This window comes from Periophthalmus magnuspinnatus, chromosome 24 (genome assembly GCF_009829125.3).
Source record: "Periophthalmus magnuspinnatus isolate fPerMag1 chromosome 24, fPerMag1.2.pri, whole genome shotgun sequence".
NCBI lineage: Eukaryota > Metazoa > Chordata > Actinopteri > Gobiiformes > Gobiidae > Periophthalmus > Periophthalmus magnuspinnatus.
In genome coordinates, this window is record NC_047149.1 from 5,168,778 (window position 1) to 5,190,975 (window position 22,198).

A 22,198-nucleotide genomic window follows, 5' to 3' on the forward strand; every position below is an offset into this window, starting at 1 on the left:
AAACCTACCCTAACCCCACGCTACTTACCCTAACCCTAAGACAAACCTGGTGTTAACCCTACCCTAACACCCTAAGTTTAATGTGTAATACTGTTATGGTGCCATTGTGATGTACATCTAGAATTTATTTATTCTTTACAATAATGTTAATGAAATGCAGAATACTGAAACTAACAAAGTATTCCTATGTAATACTTTGTCTGATGTCACCATTAGTTGTGGGACTTTTATACTTTGCCACAAATGTTGTAAACTTTTATTATTTATTATTAAAAAAAAAAAGTTTCAAGAGGTGAAAGTGGCCATTCAGCTCCGGCAACTTTTTAACGGTAAGTGCAAAAAAAGGGGTAAAAAATAGTCGCATTTTGAGCCCCTGATAATCAGGGGCGAAACTCTGAGTTTGGTCTAGGGGGGGACAATAAATTGGTGGAAATTCTAACTGTCTTTGGAGGTCATTGTAACGATACTTAATCATAAATTCAATTACTATGTTATTATGATGAGGCTATTAACCTACTAGTGAATATTTGCCATTTGAACAATGAAAAGGCATTCAGTAAACAGTTTAAATTATTTACAAATAAGCACGTATAGCCGTGTCTCCCCTCCATTGTGATGGGTAACGTGAGGTCACTGGCAAATAAGATGGATGAGCTCTCAGCGCTAGCCCAGAGTGAGAGGGAATATCGAGAGTGCAGCCTGATGTGTTTTACGGAGACATGTAGACGTCCCAGACGACAACGTGACCATCGCAGGCTTCACCACGGTACGAGCAGACAGATTGCGCTTGCACCGGTAAGAGTCGCGGGGGAGGGCTCGCTCTGCTCGTGCAGTCCAAACCACATCACCGTAAAGGAACGGATCTGCAGCCCTGATGTGGAACTATGCACTGTTGGATTTTTTGTTGGAGTCTACACGCCCCCCTCAGCTGACCCTCACAGCGCCTGTGACCCCATTCACGCAGCTGTAGCCCGGATACAGACGGTTCACCCTACCGCTCTCATTGTGATTTCTGGGGACTTCAACCATGTTAGTTTGGACAAGACTCTCTCCCATTTTCACCAGTTTGTGAACTGTCCCACCAGGGAGGAAAGGACATTAGACATTTGTTACGCTAATGTCAGGAATGCATACCTGGCCACACCGCTGCCTCCATTGGGTTCTGGTTCACCTCAAAGCAGCTTACCTCCCTATGGTGAAGCGCCTCCCCCCAACAACAAGGTCTGTGAGGAGATGGACGGATGAGAGCATGGAGATGCTACAAAGCTGTTTTGAGGGGACAAACTGGACTGTACTAACAGACACATGGAGAAGACCTGGATGGCCTGAATGACTGCATAACCAGCTACATCAACTTCTGCAAGGACTTAATAGTCCCATCAAGAACTGTTAAATGTTACCCAAACAACAAGCCGTGGATAACCAAGGACATTAAAGCCATATTAATCACGAAGAGGAGGGCCTACAGAGCTGGCAACAAGGAGGAGGCCCGGTCTGCTCAGAAGGAACTGAAGGTGAAGCTGAGAAAGGCCAAACCGAGACATGGGAGGAAGCTGGAGGGGAGTCTTCAGCAGAATAACATCAGGGAAGTCTGGAGCGGCATGAGAGCCATCACAGGATACAAGCTGACCAGAGGGAGAGGCGTTGAGGGGGATGTGAACTTAGCCAATGAGTTCAACATCTTCTTTAATCGCTTTGAATTGGCAGGCAACAACCATCTACAGCCAGCAGCCCACCCCACCCCCCTCCCTCGCCTGTCTCCAGGGGAAGACATTGTTTACACCTATGACAGCTCCACCCCTCCCCCTCCTGACACCTCCACACTGACTGTCACTGAAGAGCAGGTGAAGAGACAGCTGCTGAGACTCAGGGCTGGCAAAGCTCCAGGGCCTGATGGAGTGAGTCCCAGGGTCTTAAAGAACTGTGCCCCCCTAAGTGGTGTCCTGCACCAGATCTTCAACCTGAGCCTGAGTCTTCAGAGAGTCCCCCTGCTGTGGAAGACATCGTGCCTCGTCCCCGTCCCGAAGACGCCGCACCCTGTATTCCATTCTTGTATTTCCTGTAATTACTTCTTATTTTACCATTTTTCCATCTTGGTTTTCTTTTTGTTACTTCCCTTCCCCTAGTTGAGCTGGGTCGTAACAACCATCACCAAATGCATTGCAAGCACATTACAAGTGTAGGGCATTATTATTATCTCAGTCAAACAGATCAGAATCAGTTACAGAATGTTGATAAACTTACTCAATATGTGTGGGCTGCACCTGCTCTGTCCCCTCTGAGGCCCAAGTCTGCTATGGAGCCCCTTTCTGTTGTGGAGCCATACCCACAGAGGCAGCAGGCTGGGGCGGAACAGTATCCTGAGTCCCAGACTTGACCTTTGAGTTAGTCTGTAGACTTGGCCTGAATCCCTAATTGGGTCTTGATCCAGAGCAGTGCCAAACCTTCTGGTGGACACAGTCTGGGTTCTGGACTCAAGCAAAGTCTTGGTCTTGGTTTATATTTACTGTGGAACCCAGCCCAAAACTGTTCCAAACATCTGGTTGGTTTGGTCTGGAGCCCCACTTGGAAATGGGCCACGCGTTTGGTGGGGGACCTAATTTGGATTTAGGGGTTGGGATTTAAAACCTCAAAGCCCCTACTTGCCTGTGGCAGCAAAAAACACAACAATTAAACTTAGATATGTTTGTTTAAGGACTTTATTTGGCTTAAAATGAACCTTGTTTTTGTACTTGTTTTATTTTAATTTTAACACTGTTCTTTGTAGTAAAAATATTGTTTTTAAAGCTTTTACTACAACATTTGAAGCTAAAATTGGAACTTGAAATTTTGGACATGTGCACCTAGAATGATATTGTAATAATATATATGTTATATATGTGATGTGAAAATACAAATAGATCCCGGTGCAGACTATTTAGCTCAACAAAAGAAATATATGTAGGGGGAATTTTGATGCATAATTACCGGTAAAACATGATCTGCTTTGGACATAAATGGAACTGATTGTACAAAGTCATGAGAAACAATGGACCAAAGCCTTTGCTCTGTGTAGAAACAAACAGTTCATTGACTGAGGCCTAATGATTCACTCCGGTAACATAAAGCACCTTTTGAAAAAAAGACTTTCTGTAGAGCCTGACAGAATTAGACTACTCCTAAAAAGTACTGTTTACTAAGTGTAACTGAGTAGACCTACCCCCTGTGACCAAACTGACCCCAGTGAACCACAGTCTAGGCCTAAGTATTGTGCTGCACTGTACTTGCCAAGTGATGTTGATAGAATGAGATGCTGCCTTGACAATTGGTTCCGTAATTTGCATGTTATGGGTAGAAACAGGACAAACTCAGTCTACCTTTTTATTTAGTTTCAAAAAGTTACTCTTTTAATGTAATGTAATATAATGTCACATATATACCTTATTCGTTAATACAAGGCAATGTATAATTTGAAATAAACCATTAACCTGTACCTGTTTTAAAGATGAAAGCTTTCTTGAAAATGGCTCACTCATTATGTGTACATATTAAAACAGCCATATTACCAAAGTCATAAAACAAGTTACTTTGGCCACTGTTAGTGCTAATAATCCTTACTAAGGACAATGAGTTACTATCTCCTTAATGCGGCCTGGGTTTAGTCACTGTTGTAGCTCCATGTAGCTGCCACTTCCGCTGTGTTTTTTTTTTTTTTGGCCAGTAGAGGGCGACCTTACTCTACGTGCGCTGTCAGATTAGAGATGTCGTGTGTCCTGTCAGGTTACATACTCTATATTACTGAAGCATTTATATTGCTTAATGTAATATCACAGTGTAATAATACTGTTACCAAACTGTGTAAAAATGTGAAATACTAATCCCTAAATGACCAGAGCAGGTTTAAAAGCCAATTACAGCTACAAGAATGCATCACATGTCCACTTTAAAACAAAGCGCAGATTAAAGTTTGAATTGAGTAACACATCTTCAGACAGAGCAGTGCCTGCAGTTAGCTTTATGTGATGTTGATGACATCAGTGAATGGCATCATCTCTGTCAGTTGACAGTTTTGGAGGTTTGCTAACTGTATTGGCAAATCAAACACATCTTGAGCAGAGATGGGCAGTAGACAAGGCAAGTTTATATGCCAGTAAGTTTATATATATATATATATATATATATATATATCAAAACATGAATATGCAAGGCTCATTGTACAAATTGTTTTCCAAATGCATTAATTCAATTCATAATTAATTTATTCAATTTTAATATAATTTGGTCACATTCACCGGGCCGGATTAATAAACCCAAAGGGCTGTGTGTGGCCCCCGGACCGTAGTTTGCCCATATCTGTGCTAGGCCATGAAGAGACTTATACACAAGCAGAGCTGCTTTAAAGTCTATTCTTTCTTCCTGGTTCCTGGTTCTAGTCAGGACCTGAGCAGCAGTGTTCTGGGTGTACTGTTCTGTCTTAAGGCTCGTTTGGAGAGGCCAATGAGTAGGACGTTACAGTCGTCTAACCTACTGGAGACAAACGCACGGATAAGTCTCTCTAAGTCTGGTTTTGACAGTTTACCTTTGATTTTTGTAATGTTTTTAGATGGTAAAAAGCTGCAGATGTTACTGATTTGTTGTGGCTGTTAAAGTTCAAGTCTGAGTCCAGTATTACTTCTAGATGTGGAGCCTGATTTGAAGGTTTTAGAGAGAGAGACTGGAGGTGATGCTGACACTTTCTCTATGTTTCTGTGGCCAAAGATGATGACTTCAGTCTTGTCTGAGTTTAGTTGGAGAAAGTTGTTTTACATCCACACACTGATCTGTTGGATGCAGTGGCAGAGTGAATCCACTGGTCCATATTCACCTGCTGCAATGAGACATAGATCTGAGTGTCATCTGCATAGTTGTGGTGAGACACATTATTGCTGCGTATTAACTGGCCTAATGGCAGCATGTAGAGATTGAACAACAGGGTCCCAGGATTGACCCCTGGAGCACCCCATTGGTCAGGGACATTTTATCTGAGACACATTTTCCAATTTCAACAAAGAACTCCCTGTTTTCTAGATAGGACTTAAACCAGTGTAATGCAGTACCAGAGACGCCCACCCAGTCCAGTAGTCTCTGTAAGAGGATCCCATGATCCACAGCCCTCAGATCTAACAGGATCTAACAGGAGCCTGCATCAGTGTTCAGGCAGATGTCATTTGTCACCTTGATAAGAGCAGTCTCAGGGCTGTGGTGGGGTCTAAAACTTGACTGGCAGATTTGAGATTGGTTGGTACCTATTCAGTATCGTGGCATCAAGACTGCTCTTCTTTAGGAGAGGCTTGATAATCACAGTTTTCAAAGCTCTTGGGAATGTTCTAGATTTAAGTGACATATTAATTACGCAAACGAGTGGTGACAGCAAACTATTGAGCAGAGACTTTAGAAATCACATCGAGGCAACATCCAGATGAACTCAGACTAGTGACAATCTCTGGAACAGTTCTGTCAGTTACAGGTGCAAAGTGAGTCAGCTACTTTTTAAAGAAATTGTACTTTTCAGAGTACTTTTCTAGCAACATACTTTTACTCGTACTTACATTTTTTTTTTATTGAAACAGCAATACTCTTGAGTAAAAGTTGTGGCTAGTCTAAAGTCTAAAGTGATAAAAGCTTCATGTCGACAATACAAAATGATTTCAACATTTGTCTTTCTTGCAGCCCCTTCGGATATGATTTAGTTTGTCTCATTTTTGTATCTGTTTGAAAATACCTGATTTTGTGCATTATTTAATGTTTTGTCCTTCAAATTACATTCACTTCAAATTATAAATCAAACAGTCTGTCTACATCCTGAAAGTTTTTTCCCAATACTTTTTTCTTGAGTCATTTCATGGACCATCTATTAGAGGTGTTGTCACAGGATCATGTAGAGCGGGTTAATACACTTATAACTTTATAAGACCAAAATGACGAGTCTGACAGCAGCAGTTACAGAAAGAGAGGCCACAGTTTTCTAATGTACAGGGATCGGAGTTAGAGTCGATGGAGCCAGAAGCGCGCCCATGCTCACGTCCTATTTGGAATGGTTGGAGCAGGTTAGCTATGTCCATTTATATATACAAGCTATGAGTACTTCCCAGCTTTGTACAGTATATAATTTCAAAAAAACAATCTTACATAATCCATACAAGAAGTATCCACAGAGACCATTTTTTTCCAACAGTTTATTCCAGGCACAGGAGTCATATTTGGTCTCACCTCACCGAAGCAATTGGCACATTTGAATCCCAATCCAACAGAAAACATACACACTGTTTAAATAGAACATGTATGCAGAGTGAAGCATCTTTACAATATACACTCTTTGATAACCTCTCAGACAATAAAACTCTGGCATTTATAAAAAACAATCTCTTTTCTTTGCTTGAATCCATACGTGGATTGACAATAGCTTATAAACTCACAGGTAACAGGACGAGAGTGTTCTGCAGTGATCATTTGGGATGTGTTTCTTGAGACAGCACAGAGTCTGTAACAGCATTTGGATTTTAAAGGCACACTGGTCTAATTCAGTCTTACAGCAGAAAATAAGAAGGCACTTGAGCATTTCAGTGGTTTACAAAAGCTCAGATTAAAGACACAGTATGTAACTTTGTGGAGGTGGCACATCACCTGTATGATTCCATGGAAACAGAAAGTTAAAACTTTGTATCTTTGTATCGTTCTATATTGAAATAGATGAGTTTTATGTGGAAATGTGGTTTACTGTGGAAGGTAACTGTTGAGTGTAATGTCACTTCTGGGTCAAAGACGCATCAGCTCAAACATGTTTACTGTTTACTTTTTCTTTTAGCGACGTCACATCTTGCGCTAAAAAGACAACACAGTTGTTTAATGTTAACAATGTTATAAATGTGACAGAAAGTATGCAAGGTCGACATAGAAAGCTAGGCTAGGCTAAGATAGCGTTAGCCATGACCTGTAGGTAGTGAGATATGCACACTAATAATCCTATATTATGATAGATTATTACTACATAATTTTCATATTTGATACAAGATAATTGTCTCTTGTTTTATGAAAAACTAAGACAGAAATTAGCTGAAAGTGACATCATTACTAAAGATGCACCGATCCGATACTGGTATCAGATATCGGTCCGATACTCAAAAATTTGCTGGACCGGATATCGATTTCCAAATATTGGTTCAGCCGATATCCTGGCTGAACATATAAACTGATGTAATGAGCTAATTTATGGTCGTATTTGGCCCAGAAGATCTTATATAATTTTTATTTATACAAAACAGTTCTGTGGTTTCTTAAGTGATAAGTAAACACATTTGAATGAGTTCTGTCTTTTTTATTTTTAAGGAAATAAATGCTGTTTTTAGTCTTTGCTCTGGAATCAATATCGGGTATCTACAGATATTCAGATCCATGGTATCAGAATCGGTATCGGCGCTGAAAAAAGATGGATTGGTGCATCCCTAATCGTCACTTAACAATCCCATAGCCAAAGGAATGATATTTCCATGGACACAAGCAGGAAGAGTCAGGTTTATGGAGATGCAAGCTGTTCAGAGTAAGGTCACATGTTTTCAGTGCAATAAACACAACTAAAATGAAAAACAAAGCTTTTAATTTTGTGTATTTCTTGGCTAAAATGTTACATACTGTGGCTTTAAGCAGTGTTTCCCAAAGACGCAATTTAAAAATGATTACATATTTTGCATTTAATTTTTGTTTTATAATGCAGTGAAATTAGGTCCAATAACTCAGTATTCAAATGAGCAATACTGAATCAGATTTTTTTCACATTTAAATGTTTAATAATTATAATTGGTTGCATAGTTATTTTGAGCATCCTGGCCTCAAAAGTTTGGGAAGCCCTGGCTTAAAAGGCAGTTATGGGATAAAATGATGGTACAGATTTTTTGATTAGCATATGAACAAGTACAGGGAAGTCAAAACTCCTACACAATTTGGAAAACTGAACTACAGTCTCTTAATAATTAATAATAACTAATAACTAATAATTGTAGTTAGTTCACAAAGAGGGGGTTTTATGAAAAATCAATTTTTGATCTTTGTAGCATATTATAATGTTGTTCCCTCATCAAAAACATGCATGAAGAGGTTTTAGATGTCATCCATGCATGTTTGAGTAATCGAGAGATCTCTCTCGCCTACGTCACTCATGCTCCATGTTTGAACTTTGATGGGGGCAACATTTTCCAAAAAGTTAGTATAAGCACTTTACAAGTAACCTGTACTGGCCAGTGTAGAATTGAACAAATATAATGTTTTATTTGTTATTATTTTGCTATTATTATTATTATTATTAGTAATATAAGTAATATTACATAAATGCTCTTATAATAATTGTAATAACAATTTTTACCTGTTTTGTCACAAAACTTGGAATTTCAAAATCTGGTGTTTTTTATGACACTGGACTTACAAGACAAGGACTCATCAAACAAACTTGAATAAAGCCAAATATAACTCCAGGTATGTTTTTGACGATGGAACAATGTTATAACATGGTTAAACGCTCCAAAAAGTCACATTTGCATTATATGTATTTTTAAATTTCTTGAGTTGAGCCCTCCTCGTCCCACTGCATTCATGTTCCTCTGTTTGTACTATTCGTAAACATCTTAACATGGTAGAAGAAGAAAAAAAAATGTATATTGACCTTTAAAGGTGCATTACGTCACATGCTTGTTTCCATGGAGAGGTTATTGCATTGCCTTGAATGTTGCGCTGTATGGCTTTAAACGTATTGTGTCTCCATTAGGGTTGTCAAAATATCGAAAATCAGATACTAATTGATATTAAAACTGCCATCAAAACCAGATACTCATTTGAGCAGGTGTCAGAAGTGGTATCGGGTATCGAGTCCATTCCTTAGCATCGAAACTGAGAGACTAATCTCCATGGAGACCAAGGTACAGGTCAAATCTCTGGAGAACACAGAAAAAAATCCATGTTCTTAGAGGCGTTCTTGAGCAATTTGAGGGTGTGTCCAAACTTTGAATTGAATGACCGCTAGATACATTTAATGCCATACTGTGGAACATACCAGGCAAAGCAATAATATCTCAATGGAGAAAAGCAGGTGGTGGACTCTCTGTCAGAAAAGTTACATGGTGTTCCTTTAAACAACAAGATATGAAATCACTCTAAAATCCCCTTTTGAGGTTTAATGCATGAAATATATGGAGTTGATCTGTTGACAGCTTGTAATAAAGGTCATCTATAGCCCTTTAAAAACTGTAAAGAAAAACATTCAAAGTTCGGCAATGGAGGCAGCTGGAGGCAAAAGTGAACTGAACTTAATGTTATTTCAATGTGGAAACGAGGATTAACCAGAGAATATCACAAAATTTGACAAAAGAAATGGAGTTTGGCAAATGACAACCACTGAACCTGGTTTAAAGATATTTACTATTGTGTTTTACAATATTTATTTATTTAAAGAGGGGAAGTTACACAAAATCAACTTTTTGGAACTTTCTACCATGTTATATCTCATCAAAAACATGCCTGAAGTGGTTTTATATGTGATTCATGCATGTTTGAGTAATCTAGAGATCTCTCCCGGGCCCTATTCGAACCCTCCTTACTGTTACCAGTACGATTCTGTTCAATGTTCAGCCCATAAGCCTACATCACCCATGCTCCCACACGACAATGCTCCATAAATATACAAAAACATGACAGAAAAAAATACACTACAACTACTACTGGAGTAGTTTCATTAGATCCATACTGATTGTGTCATGATAGGGCTCTGAAGGGAGAGTGACTTATTAATATACTATTTTGGGCCAATAAAGCATTTTCAAAACAATAAAAGGAAACATACTGATTTAAATATGTTATTTGTTAGCAGTTAATACCCCACAGAAGTAAAATACCCCCTCTTTTGACAAAGAAAGAATGCTGATTTTCAGTTTGACTGGACAATTGAACATAGAAATGTTTAACCCACTCTAAGTTTACACTATTTCTTCAGATATATTACACTTTGAATCATAAATTGTACTTTTTGTGAAGCTCAAATATAATTTTGAGTCTGCCCATCCTCATTAATGGAGAAACAAATTAACTGACATTTTTGCCCTGGAAATTCAAAATGGTTGTTTATTTTTTGTTACAAAGACTTCAAATTATTAGCATTTAGATGTTAATCATTGAAAACATATTATAGTCTACCTCACTTGCCTCCAGTTATCTCCATCTTGGAATTTTGAACATTCCAATCACACAGCATTTTAAAGGGTCTATAGGAAGCAAAAATATGAATCAAAAACAAACACTAGGATTGCGTCCCTGAGGTGCCGGACAACCTTTGCCAAGTATAAAAATATTTCATAATAAACCATACAAGAGCTCAAAAATACACAATAAACTATTAAATATTATAAAATAGACTTTATATATGGGCTGAGAAGAATCCCCAGTTTGGTTTGAGTTCATAAGGCAGCATGTGGAGCGATTGTCGAAAACGTTCTGAATACTGGCGTCCATTTTGAGCTGCCTTTCAAATAAAAGCTTTTTTCTCCTATAGTCCTTCAGCAACTGTTTAATATATATATAGCTTTTGTTCACAAATCCCCACTTCAAAACCATCCCTACCGCAGCAAATGGCTTTTCCTAGCATTTACGTTAGCATATATGTTAGCATTTCCTAGCAAGATGGGCTAAGCATACGAGTTCAAGTTTTTATCGTTGGTGAAAATTGCATACAATTCCTTGACTGGTCCGACGTCACAGCACATTTTGCATATAAAGTTATTGCTTTTTCTAACGCAAGTCGCATAGTTGGGAGAATGGTTAGCTCGTCCACCACGCAACAACATGGTCCTGGAATCCTGGAGTGCGCAGGCAGGGCTGAGCTTGCATGTTCTCCTTATGTCTGGATGGGTTCTACGCAGGTACCTCAGACATGCACAGTAGGCTAATCGCTAATCCTTCAGCTAGGTACTCCGATAAATTAACCAGATTTGGACAAGGATCCCCGGGTACTGGAATATAGTCGTCCACTTGAAATCCTGGAGCTCTCTGGACCTTTCTGTGTGGAGTTTGCATGTTCTCCTCGTGTCTGGATGAGTTTTCCACTAGCACCTAAAACATGCACCCATCTGGGTATTCCCGCCAATTTACCCCGATTTGAAGAAGGTTCCCCAGGTGCTGCACTGTGGTTTCCCACTTTACCACTGTGGTTCGTATCCTGGAGTGCGTGGGACCTTTGCGTGGGGTGTGTTCTCCTTGTATGTAGCTGGCACTCATCTTAAAACATGCACAGTAGGCTAATCGCGGATCCTCCAGCTAGGTATTCCAGCAAATTTCCCCCGGGTGCTGCACTGCGGTCGCACACTGCTCCTGACAGTGGCATTGGAGGATGGTTCAATGCACAAAAAGCAATAACATTGAAACAAAAATCAATAATATCGGTTCAAACTCCTGGTCCCTGGTATGTCTGGCTGTCCGTTCATCCAAATCTCTCTGATAATCCTCTCGCGCTCCTCCAGTCTCTGTGCTCTCTCCAGCTCTTCGGCGGAGGTGAAAACGTTCATGTTGAGGGTGCGTTCGAAGCGCCGGTGCCTGCGCGCGGACAGGTCGGAGGCGGTGTCCCAATCCGAGTCCGAGTCGCTGGAGTCGGTGGAGGTGTCCAGGGGGCGCCCGCCGCGTTTTTTCACCGGGGGGCGCTGCTGTCGGGGCGGGCAGTCGGTGCGGCACGAGATCTGCAGCACCAGGGCGAAGAGCGTGAGGAAGAGCCCCAGGCAGATGCCGATGACGAAGAACAGTGCGGCTCGCTCCGGGTGGTCTGTGGGAGAGAGGGGACTGTGTGAATTTGTAAATAGTAAGTTTGTTCATTTAGCATTATTGAATAATGCCCTAATCATCATTGTGCATCATTTTAACAACATGGATGGGAGAAACTACTAATGCTGAAAAAGACATATTGTGCTTGTGTCTGCTCTATAGTAATAATCTATGACACCTGTGGATGATTACGTTATAATTTGCACATTTTAAATCATAATATTCATCTAAAACAACTCAATAAAAGAAACATGTCCACTTGTATTGCATGTATATTTACTTGATCTTGATATTAAGATCGGTAGTTGAATGTCAAAAAACAACTGTTATTAGCAAAATCTGCATTTTTGTAGCAACAGTGCAAAATGTTCATTGAAATTAGCATTTGACATTAGCCAAAACAATGTTAAAAAGTAAACACAAACATAGTGGAACCCCATAAACTGCAGACAAGTGACCGAATTTGCCCAAAACATTAATATAAAGTGATAATATGGAACTTTTAAGAGCATAGTTTATATTTGGCAACAACACATAGTACTGCAGTATAGATAAACTCCTATATGTTCCTATATGTTTACTTGTAGTCTATTTAGTTTGGTTTTCTCCCAGTGGCTCTTTATTTCATGTTTTTTTTTTCTATTCCACCAATATCTGTACATAACCCGGAGACAGAACACATCACACCACTCTCCTTAAGCCCAGCACTTAGTTTGAGTGTCCATAAACCTTTATTTCCTGCTCATAAAAGAGGCAGTAAAAACCTGAGACATAAGCCAGTCCACGCTCACACATTCCTCCCATGTTCACTCACCTCCTGTTTATAGAGAGGATTCACTCAAATACGCTCCATCAGATTACTGCTAATACACGCATAAATACTAGTGATATATCAAAATCTCTCTCGTTGATACATTTCTTACTGCAATTACCTGATTGTAAGACTGAACTTTAAGTATTAAAAATAAAGAACAAAACACAGAAAGAGACGGTGTGTCCAAACTTTTGACTGGTAGTGTATATTTAAACAGCAAAATTCAAAGTTTGGACACAACCTCTCATTCAGAAGTAAGTAGTAAAGGGGGACAACTTTAGGGATTTAAATTAAAAAAAAAAAAAAAAAAAAAAAAAAAAATATATATATATATATATATATATATATACATACATATATATATTAATATATTACTACATAATTCCATATATCTTGCAAAAAAAAAAAAAGGAAAAAAAAAAAAGAAATGAGAATGAAACTTTTCCAAACTTTTGACTGGTCATGTACTGTGAGATTTGAATATTCCTGCATCCCTAGTGAGCACAAACTGGAAGAAACCTTGGAATATGTTTGGAGTCATACTCTCACAAAATTCTGGTTGGATTTTTTTTGCTTTATGCTATTATTATTTTTCCAAATACATGATAAAGCCTGTGCGTTCTCCCTTACCTGATACATATGTGTAAGCTGCCAGGGCGTTGCTGATGAGCGGCATCCCTGGACTGGAGGTGGAGTTGATGATGGGGTTCATGTCTGGCCTGTGCCCCCCTTCCCGCTCTGTAACGGTGGGCTTCTCCTCACTGGTGCTGCTGATGCCCCGGTCTGGAACAAACACAACATGCAAGTCAGGAGAGCTGGAAAATATTTACTTCTCCAAGTCAGTAATATGGACTAGCATAGAAATGAGGGAAAACGCTGTTGAGTAGAGCTTGACGTGCCTGCGCTGTAATCGGGGGTGGGAGGGGGGTCTGAATCAGAACACAACCATCGTCATCAGTGACTGCAGACTCTTTCTATTGTCAGATGTTTTTGTCATTTACGATAAACCAGCGTCTTTTGTGACTAAACAGGAGTCACTGTGGTTTATGATGGAAGAGATATTTGGCAAAAACACGATAGTTGTACTGTGTCTGGAGCCTGACTCAGAACATACACATGCTTCACTAACATCATCTGCTCCTGTCAGACCCTTTCTGCTCCACTCTGCTCCTGTCAGACCCTCTCCGCTCCTGTCACGCTCCTGTCTGTCCCAACAGAAACACATGGAGCAGGTTCTGAGTCTGGCACCATCTCAGATCTATTTATATCATGTATGCAGTGGTTTGTATGGGACAGTAAACACTAAAATCAACAGCATGATTTAATTAGGTTGTTAGGTTGTGCTTGAAAATGTGTTTAGGTTTCAGATTGCAGATGGAGAGCAAAGACAAGAAAGTAGTCAAGTATAACTAGAGCTTATACTGTACTGAACTCGATAAGTCCTGCGCTTGGAGTGAAACTTTCCTTCATAGTTGTTAAGTACCTCATTAACATTTGATTAGCTCGATCTCTCTCTTGACCGAGCTGTGAGGACATTAGGGCAGGTCATTTGTACCTTAACTCGGTGATTGCCAACTGTTAAGTGTTGTCTCACACTTTGAGCACCCCCTATTAACAGTAGCAGAGTTTCTTTATCAATTATAAATCTGTTTACTAATACAATGCCAATTAAAACTATTACATTTCTTTGATTTAATAACGGTTCACCTTTCGCTGCCTCGCTGTTTCACAGATTTTTTTCTAGTGCAATTCTACATGTTTTTTTTTACAGTGTTGTGATCATGTGTTGTGTTCTGCGTCCTGATTGGCTGTTGGACTGTAGACCATTGTCCATCAGTCTCCTCTGTGCCGTGTCTCCTGTCCAGTACAGAATGTGTTCAGACAAATTGCAAGTTTTCTCTCCGATAAAACCCACAATATCGATGAAACGTTCTGCATCAACAAATTTCAGAAACGCTTTGAACTTAGTGTTTCTGTGCACGGAGAGGCGCCTCTGTGGACACCGCTGGAGCAGAGACACATGAACAACACATTTAAAGTGATCATTGAGGAAGACGGATGTAATATACAAAGGTTTGAACTTTGAGAGTGTTTAAACAAGAGAGAAATGTGAGAAAATGTTAATGCCTGTGTGAGAAAAGTGTATAAAGTGTGTGGTGAGGGGCAGATTTAGCCTATTGCGGGTTATTTTTAGAACGTAAGCCCTGCGATAAATGAGAGACCACTGTAGTATCACTTCTGTCGACTCTAAACTACAGGACATGTGGTTCTGATGGCTACATTATGTCTCCATTCAGCATTTTTGACTTTCAATACATGTATTTATGGAGCTCAGTTATGCCAATTCACCCAAACTTTGACATACACTTTAAAAACCTATTGTGCTTGTGTCTGCTATTTAGTTATAATCTGTGACACCTGTGGATCATTATGTTATAAGACAATATACAATAATATATAAAACAAAATGTATCTTAAACGACTTAACAAAAGAAACAAATCCACTGACTTCCGCATTAGAAAACTGCGGTGCCCAAACGGGAGCTGCTTCACCGTAAACGTCATCACAACAAAGAGCAGTGTAGTTGACGGCACCTCCGATGGATAGCTGCACAAAGGTATACCAAAATATCTGTGATGCTGCAGAATCCTATATGTATCACCAGTTAAGAAAGTAAAATTGGAAAATGAAGTAGAGCAGTGGGTTGTGAAAATGAGGGTTTATCTGCAATATGGCATTTTGAAAATAAGCTATTAAAGATCAAACATGCACAAAAATACTACTTCAGGTGAATAAATAATGAGGCGAAACAACTATTACATGGTTAAAAGCTTTAAAAAGTCGATTTTGGAGAAAAGGTCTGCTTTAAATCTAGAGACCTCTTACACATTGAGTCCTGGCTTGGAGTTGCTTCTCAAACACTTTTTTCTTGTACTAATACTTTTCTTGTCATGTGACTGTACATTAGCCGCTTCAGCAGAAGTGTGTGTATGATATAAATATGAAAACACACAGGGTAATAATGACTCTTATAGGCACCACCACCATGGAACAAGGAGGACACAGCACTAATAAATGTCCGAGGTACGGCATGTTTTAACCCAGGCTGAAGTCGGCATGATGAAACTTAACAATCTCAAACATGTTATAATATTGTGAAATCATAAAAAGGCGTCACAGTGATAGCGGCGCTGGCTTCAGTATAAAGATGCTATGGCTAATTAGTTGTAAAGACTCTTAGCTCGATGCTGTTTGAATCCATTACCACTGCACTGAACTCACAATGGTGCAAATGAACACAGATTTCATAAAAATGGCAAAACTGGACAAGAAACATGCATTATGAAACATGCATTCAGTTTATCAGCAAAAGAAACTTGCTTAGTTACACTTCAAAGAATGCCTGAGGTGTTTGGACTTTAAAAACACAGAGGAGCTGCTCATATGAAACTAGACTTCTGCATCTGAAGAAAACAGTATTTTTCATGTAATAAAGTCAAATTTGTCTTTTTACCCTTCGCGAACCAGGAAGTAAGACTGGGGCGATGTCAGTGCGCTAGTTGTTGCTAGCATGTGACGGGAAAACTCCGCTCTGTCCCTTGAAAGTTATGAAAAGCCTTTATAAACTCATCACGGTGAATAATTAGGATGCTCAGAATGCAGAAGGTAAGGGAGGAATAACTTTGGACTAATGCAAATTATTTCAAATGAACTGGTTCTGTTTTTCACGTTTAGGCTCTAGCCCCGTGTGCTCTTCTCCGTCGCCTCGTCCAAGTCTGTCGTTCTTTACGTCCACATCACAAACAGGTTTTTCTACTGCCCTGAATGAAGCTCAACTATTCTTCCTTCTCTGGCGGTCTGTAGTATTCTCTCATAAGGTCCTCATTCATCCACGAGTCAATGACAGACTGAACTCGGTGAATACAGCTTTGTTTGTGTGACTGAGTGACTGCTGGCATCTCTTGTTTTGTTCCGTTTTTAATCTTTTGAGGCTTGACTTGAATTTCACTGCAAAACCAATAATCTACATGCCCGAAAATGTTATGAATTCAGAATATGAAATTAGATTTTTAAGATAATTATACATATTTTTTCAATGTATAATTTCACTTTAGATAATTTCCATTAAATTAAAAATATATAATAATAATAATAATAATAATAATAATAATAATAATAATAATAATAATAATAATAATAATAATAATAATAATAAAATTGTAATACATTTTTGTTTTGTTTTAAAGGTCCTATATTACACAAAATTGACTCTTGTGAACTTAAAGCCATGTTATAATGTTGCCACCTCATCAAAGACATACCTGAAGTTTTGTTTTGCTTCATTCACAATGTTGGAGTAATCCTCTACATCGCCAAAGCTCAAAACCCTCTGTTCCACCTTGTGATGTCATGAAGTGGTAGTTTTTAAGTTAACAGCTCCTTTTACCTTTAGTTCAGTAAAGTTTGGAAATTCCAGGACTGAAATCATCTTAAGGACTCTAGTGAAGGTGTAATATGAGATTATTTTAAATTAGAGCTTTGCCATCATGCCATTGCTAACAACAACTAGCATGCAAACACCACACCATTGTTACTTCCTGCTTGCCGTTTGCCATCAAGAAAAACACTTGTGCTTAAAATATATCTCTACTGCTCGAGGTCAAATGTTACTTTATTACATTACAAAACATATAAATACATTTTTCTGATGTGTCTGAGCAACGCCATAAGAGAAGTAGTAGTAGTAGTAGTAGTAGTAGTAGTAGTAGTAGTAGTAGTAGAGCCAGAATCCATATGGAAAGAGTTGATCTTAGGGGGGTTGGCGAGCATGTTCAGGGGGCTTGGGGCACCAGCTTGGGGGGTCTGTGCGATGGTAAGTGCTTCTAGCGCTTGGCCATGGTTTTGAATGGAGCAGATGAAACGCACAGGAAGCAGACTCATAGATAAAGCAGGAGAGCTGGGGGAGAGGGGGATGAAGTTATAATACAGAGAGCTGTTTAGAAATGGCACCGTGTGAGTGCGGGGGGCGGGGATGTTTTGGTTGCTGTAGTTTTAGTTCTGTAGGGTAACAGCATTCAAGCTTTTCAACCGGTGTTATAGTCTTGTTATTTTATTGTCAAAAAAGGAACTTGCTTGATGAATTCTGATGATGGCAAAGGCGATGTGGGTGAAGTGTCTTGGCTAAGGACGCAACCACAATATACACTAAAGCCGCTGTTGGCCCACTGTGGTACCTGGTATTCCCTGCGGTCTGCAATCCACATACTAACCCAATCCTGCTTATGTGATAGGATAGAATGGTACTATATGCCCCTAATACAATGCTCTGTTCTTATATACAGTGCGTCATAATGTGATTTCATGCTAAGAGACAAAATAGTTAAAAACAGTAAAAGGTTTGCAATAAATAATCATTTACATAAGCCTTAAAAACAATATAAATACAGTTAAAAGTTAGTTAATTTATTATTGTTATTTCATTCAAGGGACGGTAATCATGTCATCAGTAATCAGCTACTAAGCCTGGGATCATTTGTTTTACTGATTGCTAATGCCTTCACCCAGCACTTGGGAGACTTCGCGCAGTTTCCCTCATTGCAATAAACCCTGCATGAGAGAAACAACTATAAATCACTAAATAACTCTTGTGACTTATTCTACATTTTTTCAGGAATGCTACATTTCATTTCCAGGGGTACAACACTTAGCTTTATGATGGTTGTGTTGGTTGTGTTGATTTTGCTGGTTGTATTGGTTATATTGGTTGTGTTGGTTATTGGTGTGGTTGTGTTGTTTGTGTTGGTTATGTTGTTTGTGTTGTATGTGTTGGTTATATTGGTTATGTTGGTTATATTGGTTGTGTTGGTTATATTGGTGGTGTTGGTTATGTTGGTTGTGTTGGTTATGTTGGTTGTGTTGGTTATATTGGTTATGTTGGTTGTGTTGGTTATATTGGTGGTGTTGGTTATGTTGGTTGTGTTGGTTATGTTGGTTGTGTTGGTTATATTGGTTATGTTGGTTGTGTTGGTTATATTGGTTATGTTGGTTGTGTTGGTTATATTGGTGGTGTTGGTTGTGTTGCTTATATTGGTGGTGTTGGTTGTGTTGTTTATAGTGCTGTTTGGTGATGGCAACTGCTGTGGCCACCTCTGCCCTGAGACTGACTGAAAGACGAGTGACGGCCAATCTCCCAACCTCTCTGGCCACCACAAATCTCATTCACACACATCACAATGTCATTCACTAGGGTAGGTTTATAAGGTTTAATGTCTTGCCAAAGGGCACAACTGAGATAGAACCATCAGACTGGTTATCCACTGATCTGAAGGTCGGCACTTCGAATCCTGCTCTCGACATTGTTGGTTGAGAGGTCAGATCCACTGGTCCACTGGTTGGCGTCGCAATTCCAGCTCCTACAGATGAATGCTGTTGTTGTGTCTTTGGACAAGGCACTTAACCCACGTCACCCCAGTGTCTGTGTACACTGGTGTGTGAATGTGTGTGAATGTGTGAGTGGTTCCTTGATGTAAAGTGTTTTGAGTGACTTGAAGGTGGAAAAGTGCTATATAAAAATGTGACTGTTTACCATTTTACCAAATACTAAAGTGTACTCCATTGTATTGTCCTCACCTGTCCTGACGGAGCTGCCCTCTGGGGGGGCACTGTCTCCCACTATGTTAGGGTCATGGGCACTGGGGGGCGGGGCATACACCGGGGGGCGGGGCTCCTCCTGCAGCAGCTTCTTCGGGACTGAAACACAAGACAAATGTTTTATTATTACATGTGTAACAACAAGAATACAACAAGGATCATTCCAGTTATGTGGAACAAGAAATAAATACCCCGACAACTGTTCAAAAGATACAGCATCATTAATGTTTATCTGTAAAACTACCAACTACTTTATTATTATGATCTTTTGCTGAACTTGGCAACCAGTTTCTCTTCTTGGATCTATGTTATAATGTTTCCTCATCACAAACAGACCTGAAGTTGTGTTTTGTTTCATTCACACATGTTTAACACATAAACTCTGCATATTTAGGCTGAGTTCTTCATTCAAACAGAAAACACTATAATACAGGAAGTGCTCCACTGTGTTTTTAAACTCCACACACCTTCACTAGAATCATTTGTATAATTTGAGCCCTGGAATTTCCAATCTCTACTGAACAAAAGGTAAAATGAGCTGTTAATTTGAAAACTACCACTACTACAGAACCTTTGGAGCTTTGAATATTTAGACAGACTAATAATAAAGTGTTACTCAAACATGTCTGAATGAATCAAAACACAATTCCAGATAAGTTTTTGAAGAGGTTACAACATTATAATATGGCATAAAGCTCATGAGTCAATTTTGTGTTATATAGAACCTGCCAAATACACACTGTATTACAATTATTATGTGACAAATGGCAAACAGGTATTAAACATTCCAACCCACAACAACATAAACTTCTTCTTTGGCTTCAAAGTCATTTGATAACAACACAACATGACGTCAGATCAAGGCTTATGGAAAATCCCTCCGTAGCAATTTCAGCGTCATCACACGAAACAAGAGCTAAAAGGAGATCACAGGTCATGTATCTCCTTCAACTACTTCAAAACAGCAAAGATAATAATAGATCCTTGTATTTTGCAGTCGTACAAAGTTATATGTCATTTTTTAAGCATTTCTAGCATCCTATTTGTTCACTAAAAGTTTATACGCTCTGTCTCGGTAATACGAGCAACAACTAGCATGCAAAGAGCACAAATTAGTACAGTTAAAATGCAAATAAAAATGATTAGGTTTCATTTCCTATAATAATTCCATGTAAACAATAAGAAAAACTGTCTCTTTCCTCCATTCTACAATAAGATCAGAGATAAACAGATTTTTTTTAATAATATGGTTGAACTTTTAACCACATTCACATTGTTTTACTCTCCAGCCTCCACATTCTTGCCATTATTACATAAACTTTGGATTTTCTTGTAAACCATTGGTCACAGCTACATGTCTGTGACTCATGTGGTGGGAGTTGAATCACATTCGTCTGAAAAACGTTTGATTCCCGAAACTTTTGCTCCTCCCTTCCTTCTGACTCCTCCGCCTCCTCCTCGTCCCTTACACCCCCCAGCCCCTCGGTGAGTCGGGGTTTGTGTGCCGGTTTCCCACAATGCACCGGGGTCAGACATTCCGGCTGCTCACATGTGGTTTGAGACTTTTGGGTTTACGCTCTGGTGACTGCAGCTCTGGTCTGTGATGTCCATTCGCTTACATTACAGTTAAAGGAGACATACATTTTGTTCTTAGTACAAAAGTTTGGGCAATTTTTTTCATTTTTGCTCTTTCTTTCTTTCCAGGTGTGATTCAAGCTGCAGATGAATGCTGTCGTGTCCTTGGGCAAGACACTTAATCCACTTCGCCCCAGTGTCTGTGTAAATGTTGAGGGCAAACGACTATAAAATGGTTAAAAACTTGTTTGCTATTTAAGTACCATAAAGTAGTACTGTTAGGGCTATGAAATAGTACTCAAAAAAAGTAAATTATGGCGCTATAAAATGACTCAGAAAAGTACAATCTATTTAAAAAAGAAAAGAAAACTCAATTACATATAAGTACCAACTACAAATAAATATGGCAGTAATTCTCTCAAAGCAAACCCAGGCTCTGCTAGTCATATCATTACAGCGTTTTCTCTGCCAACGCAGCTACAGACTTTTACGATATTTAGCTTGTATCGTAGAGTGACAGCACATGCTTGTTAAAAATAGGCCAGTCCCATCTGAACGCGGGGAGTAGCTCAGTGTCGGTGCTCATGGTTGAATTAAATGGGTGCCCCTCTGGAAGCACAAATCATCGTTTCATAATTCCTCTGCGGCCAGGGCTGGTGCCATGGAGGAGGTCCAGCGTCTCCTTTAAGGCTATGGGAACGTGCTAGCAAAGTGCGGCTCAGTTCTGTGTTTTAAGTCCAATCGGCCTGGCAAAACAAACTGTGGTCAATGGAGTTTTCTTTTTCACTAAAACAGTGAAAAACTTTGGCAACCCTGACTTTTTCAGTTATTAGTCGTGAATATGATTTCACGTCGAAGACAACATGACACTGGGAAAGACAGATTTTTTGATGAGTATTTTTATTGTGATTAGATTTTCATTGTATGTTTTGTAGGATTTTGTAAATAAAAACTATTTTAAAAAGCCTTTAAAAAAAAAAAAAAAAGCCAGACTTTTTCAGCTTTTAGCCCTAAAATCTATTTGCAATTTTTTTCTCACAAATTATTTTCCATTTAGGACAGCACGATAAAAAAAAAAAAAAAAAAAAAAAAAAATCTAATTGTGATTTTTTAGATTGCAATTAGATCTGCAATATTTGTAGGATGTTGTTTAAATTTATACACTGCCTGGCCACAAAAAGTCACCATCTGTATTTAACTAAGCAAATATGTTGGTGTTGTTGCAGTTGGTCTGGTCTAGGTTCAGCAACAGTCTGTGCTCAGAGAATGAGGTCAGCTGACCTGAATATACTGAATGACCAGGTTCTTGCATCAATGGATTTTTTCTTCCCTGATGGCACGGGCATATT

General features: G+C 39.2%; 1 protein-coding gene across 2 annotated transcripts in view; it reads right to left on the reverse strand.

Moving 5' to 3' along the window:
* Positions 1–10,107: 10,107 nt before the first annotated feature.
* Positions 10,108–22,198, reverse strand: part of LOC117393213 (protein eva-1 homolog A) — a 113,672-nt gene continuing 101,581 nt past the window's right edge. For both annotated transcript variants that reach the window (XM_055232221.1, XM_033991000.2), the window contains 3 exons: positions 19,254–19,373; positions 13,253–13,405; positions 10,108–11,809 (listed from right to left, as the gene is read on the reverse strand). In XM_055232221.1, coding sequence (XP_055088196.1) covers positions 11,424–11,809; positions 13,253–13,405; positions 19,254–19,373 — 659 coding nt within the window. In that variant the 3' untranslated portion in view covers positions 10,108–11,423. The remainder of the gene's footprint in view (positions 11,810–13,252; positions 13,406–19,253; positions 19,374–22,198) is intronic.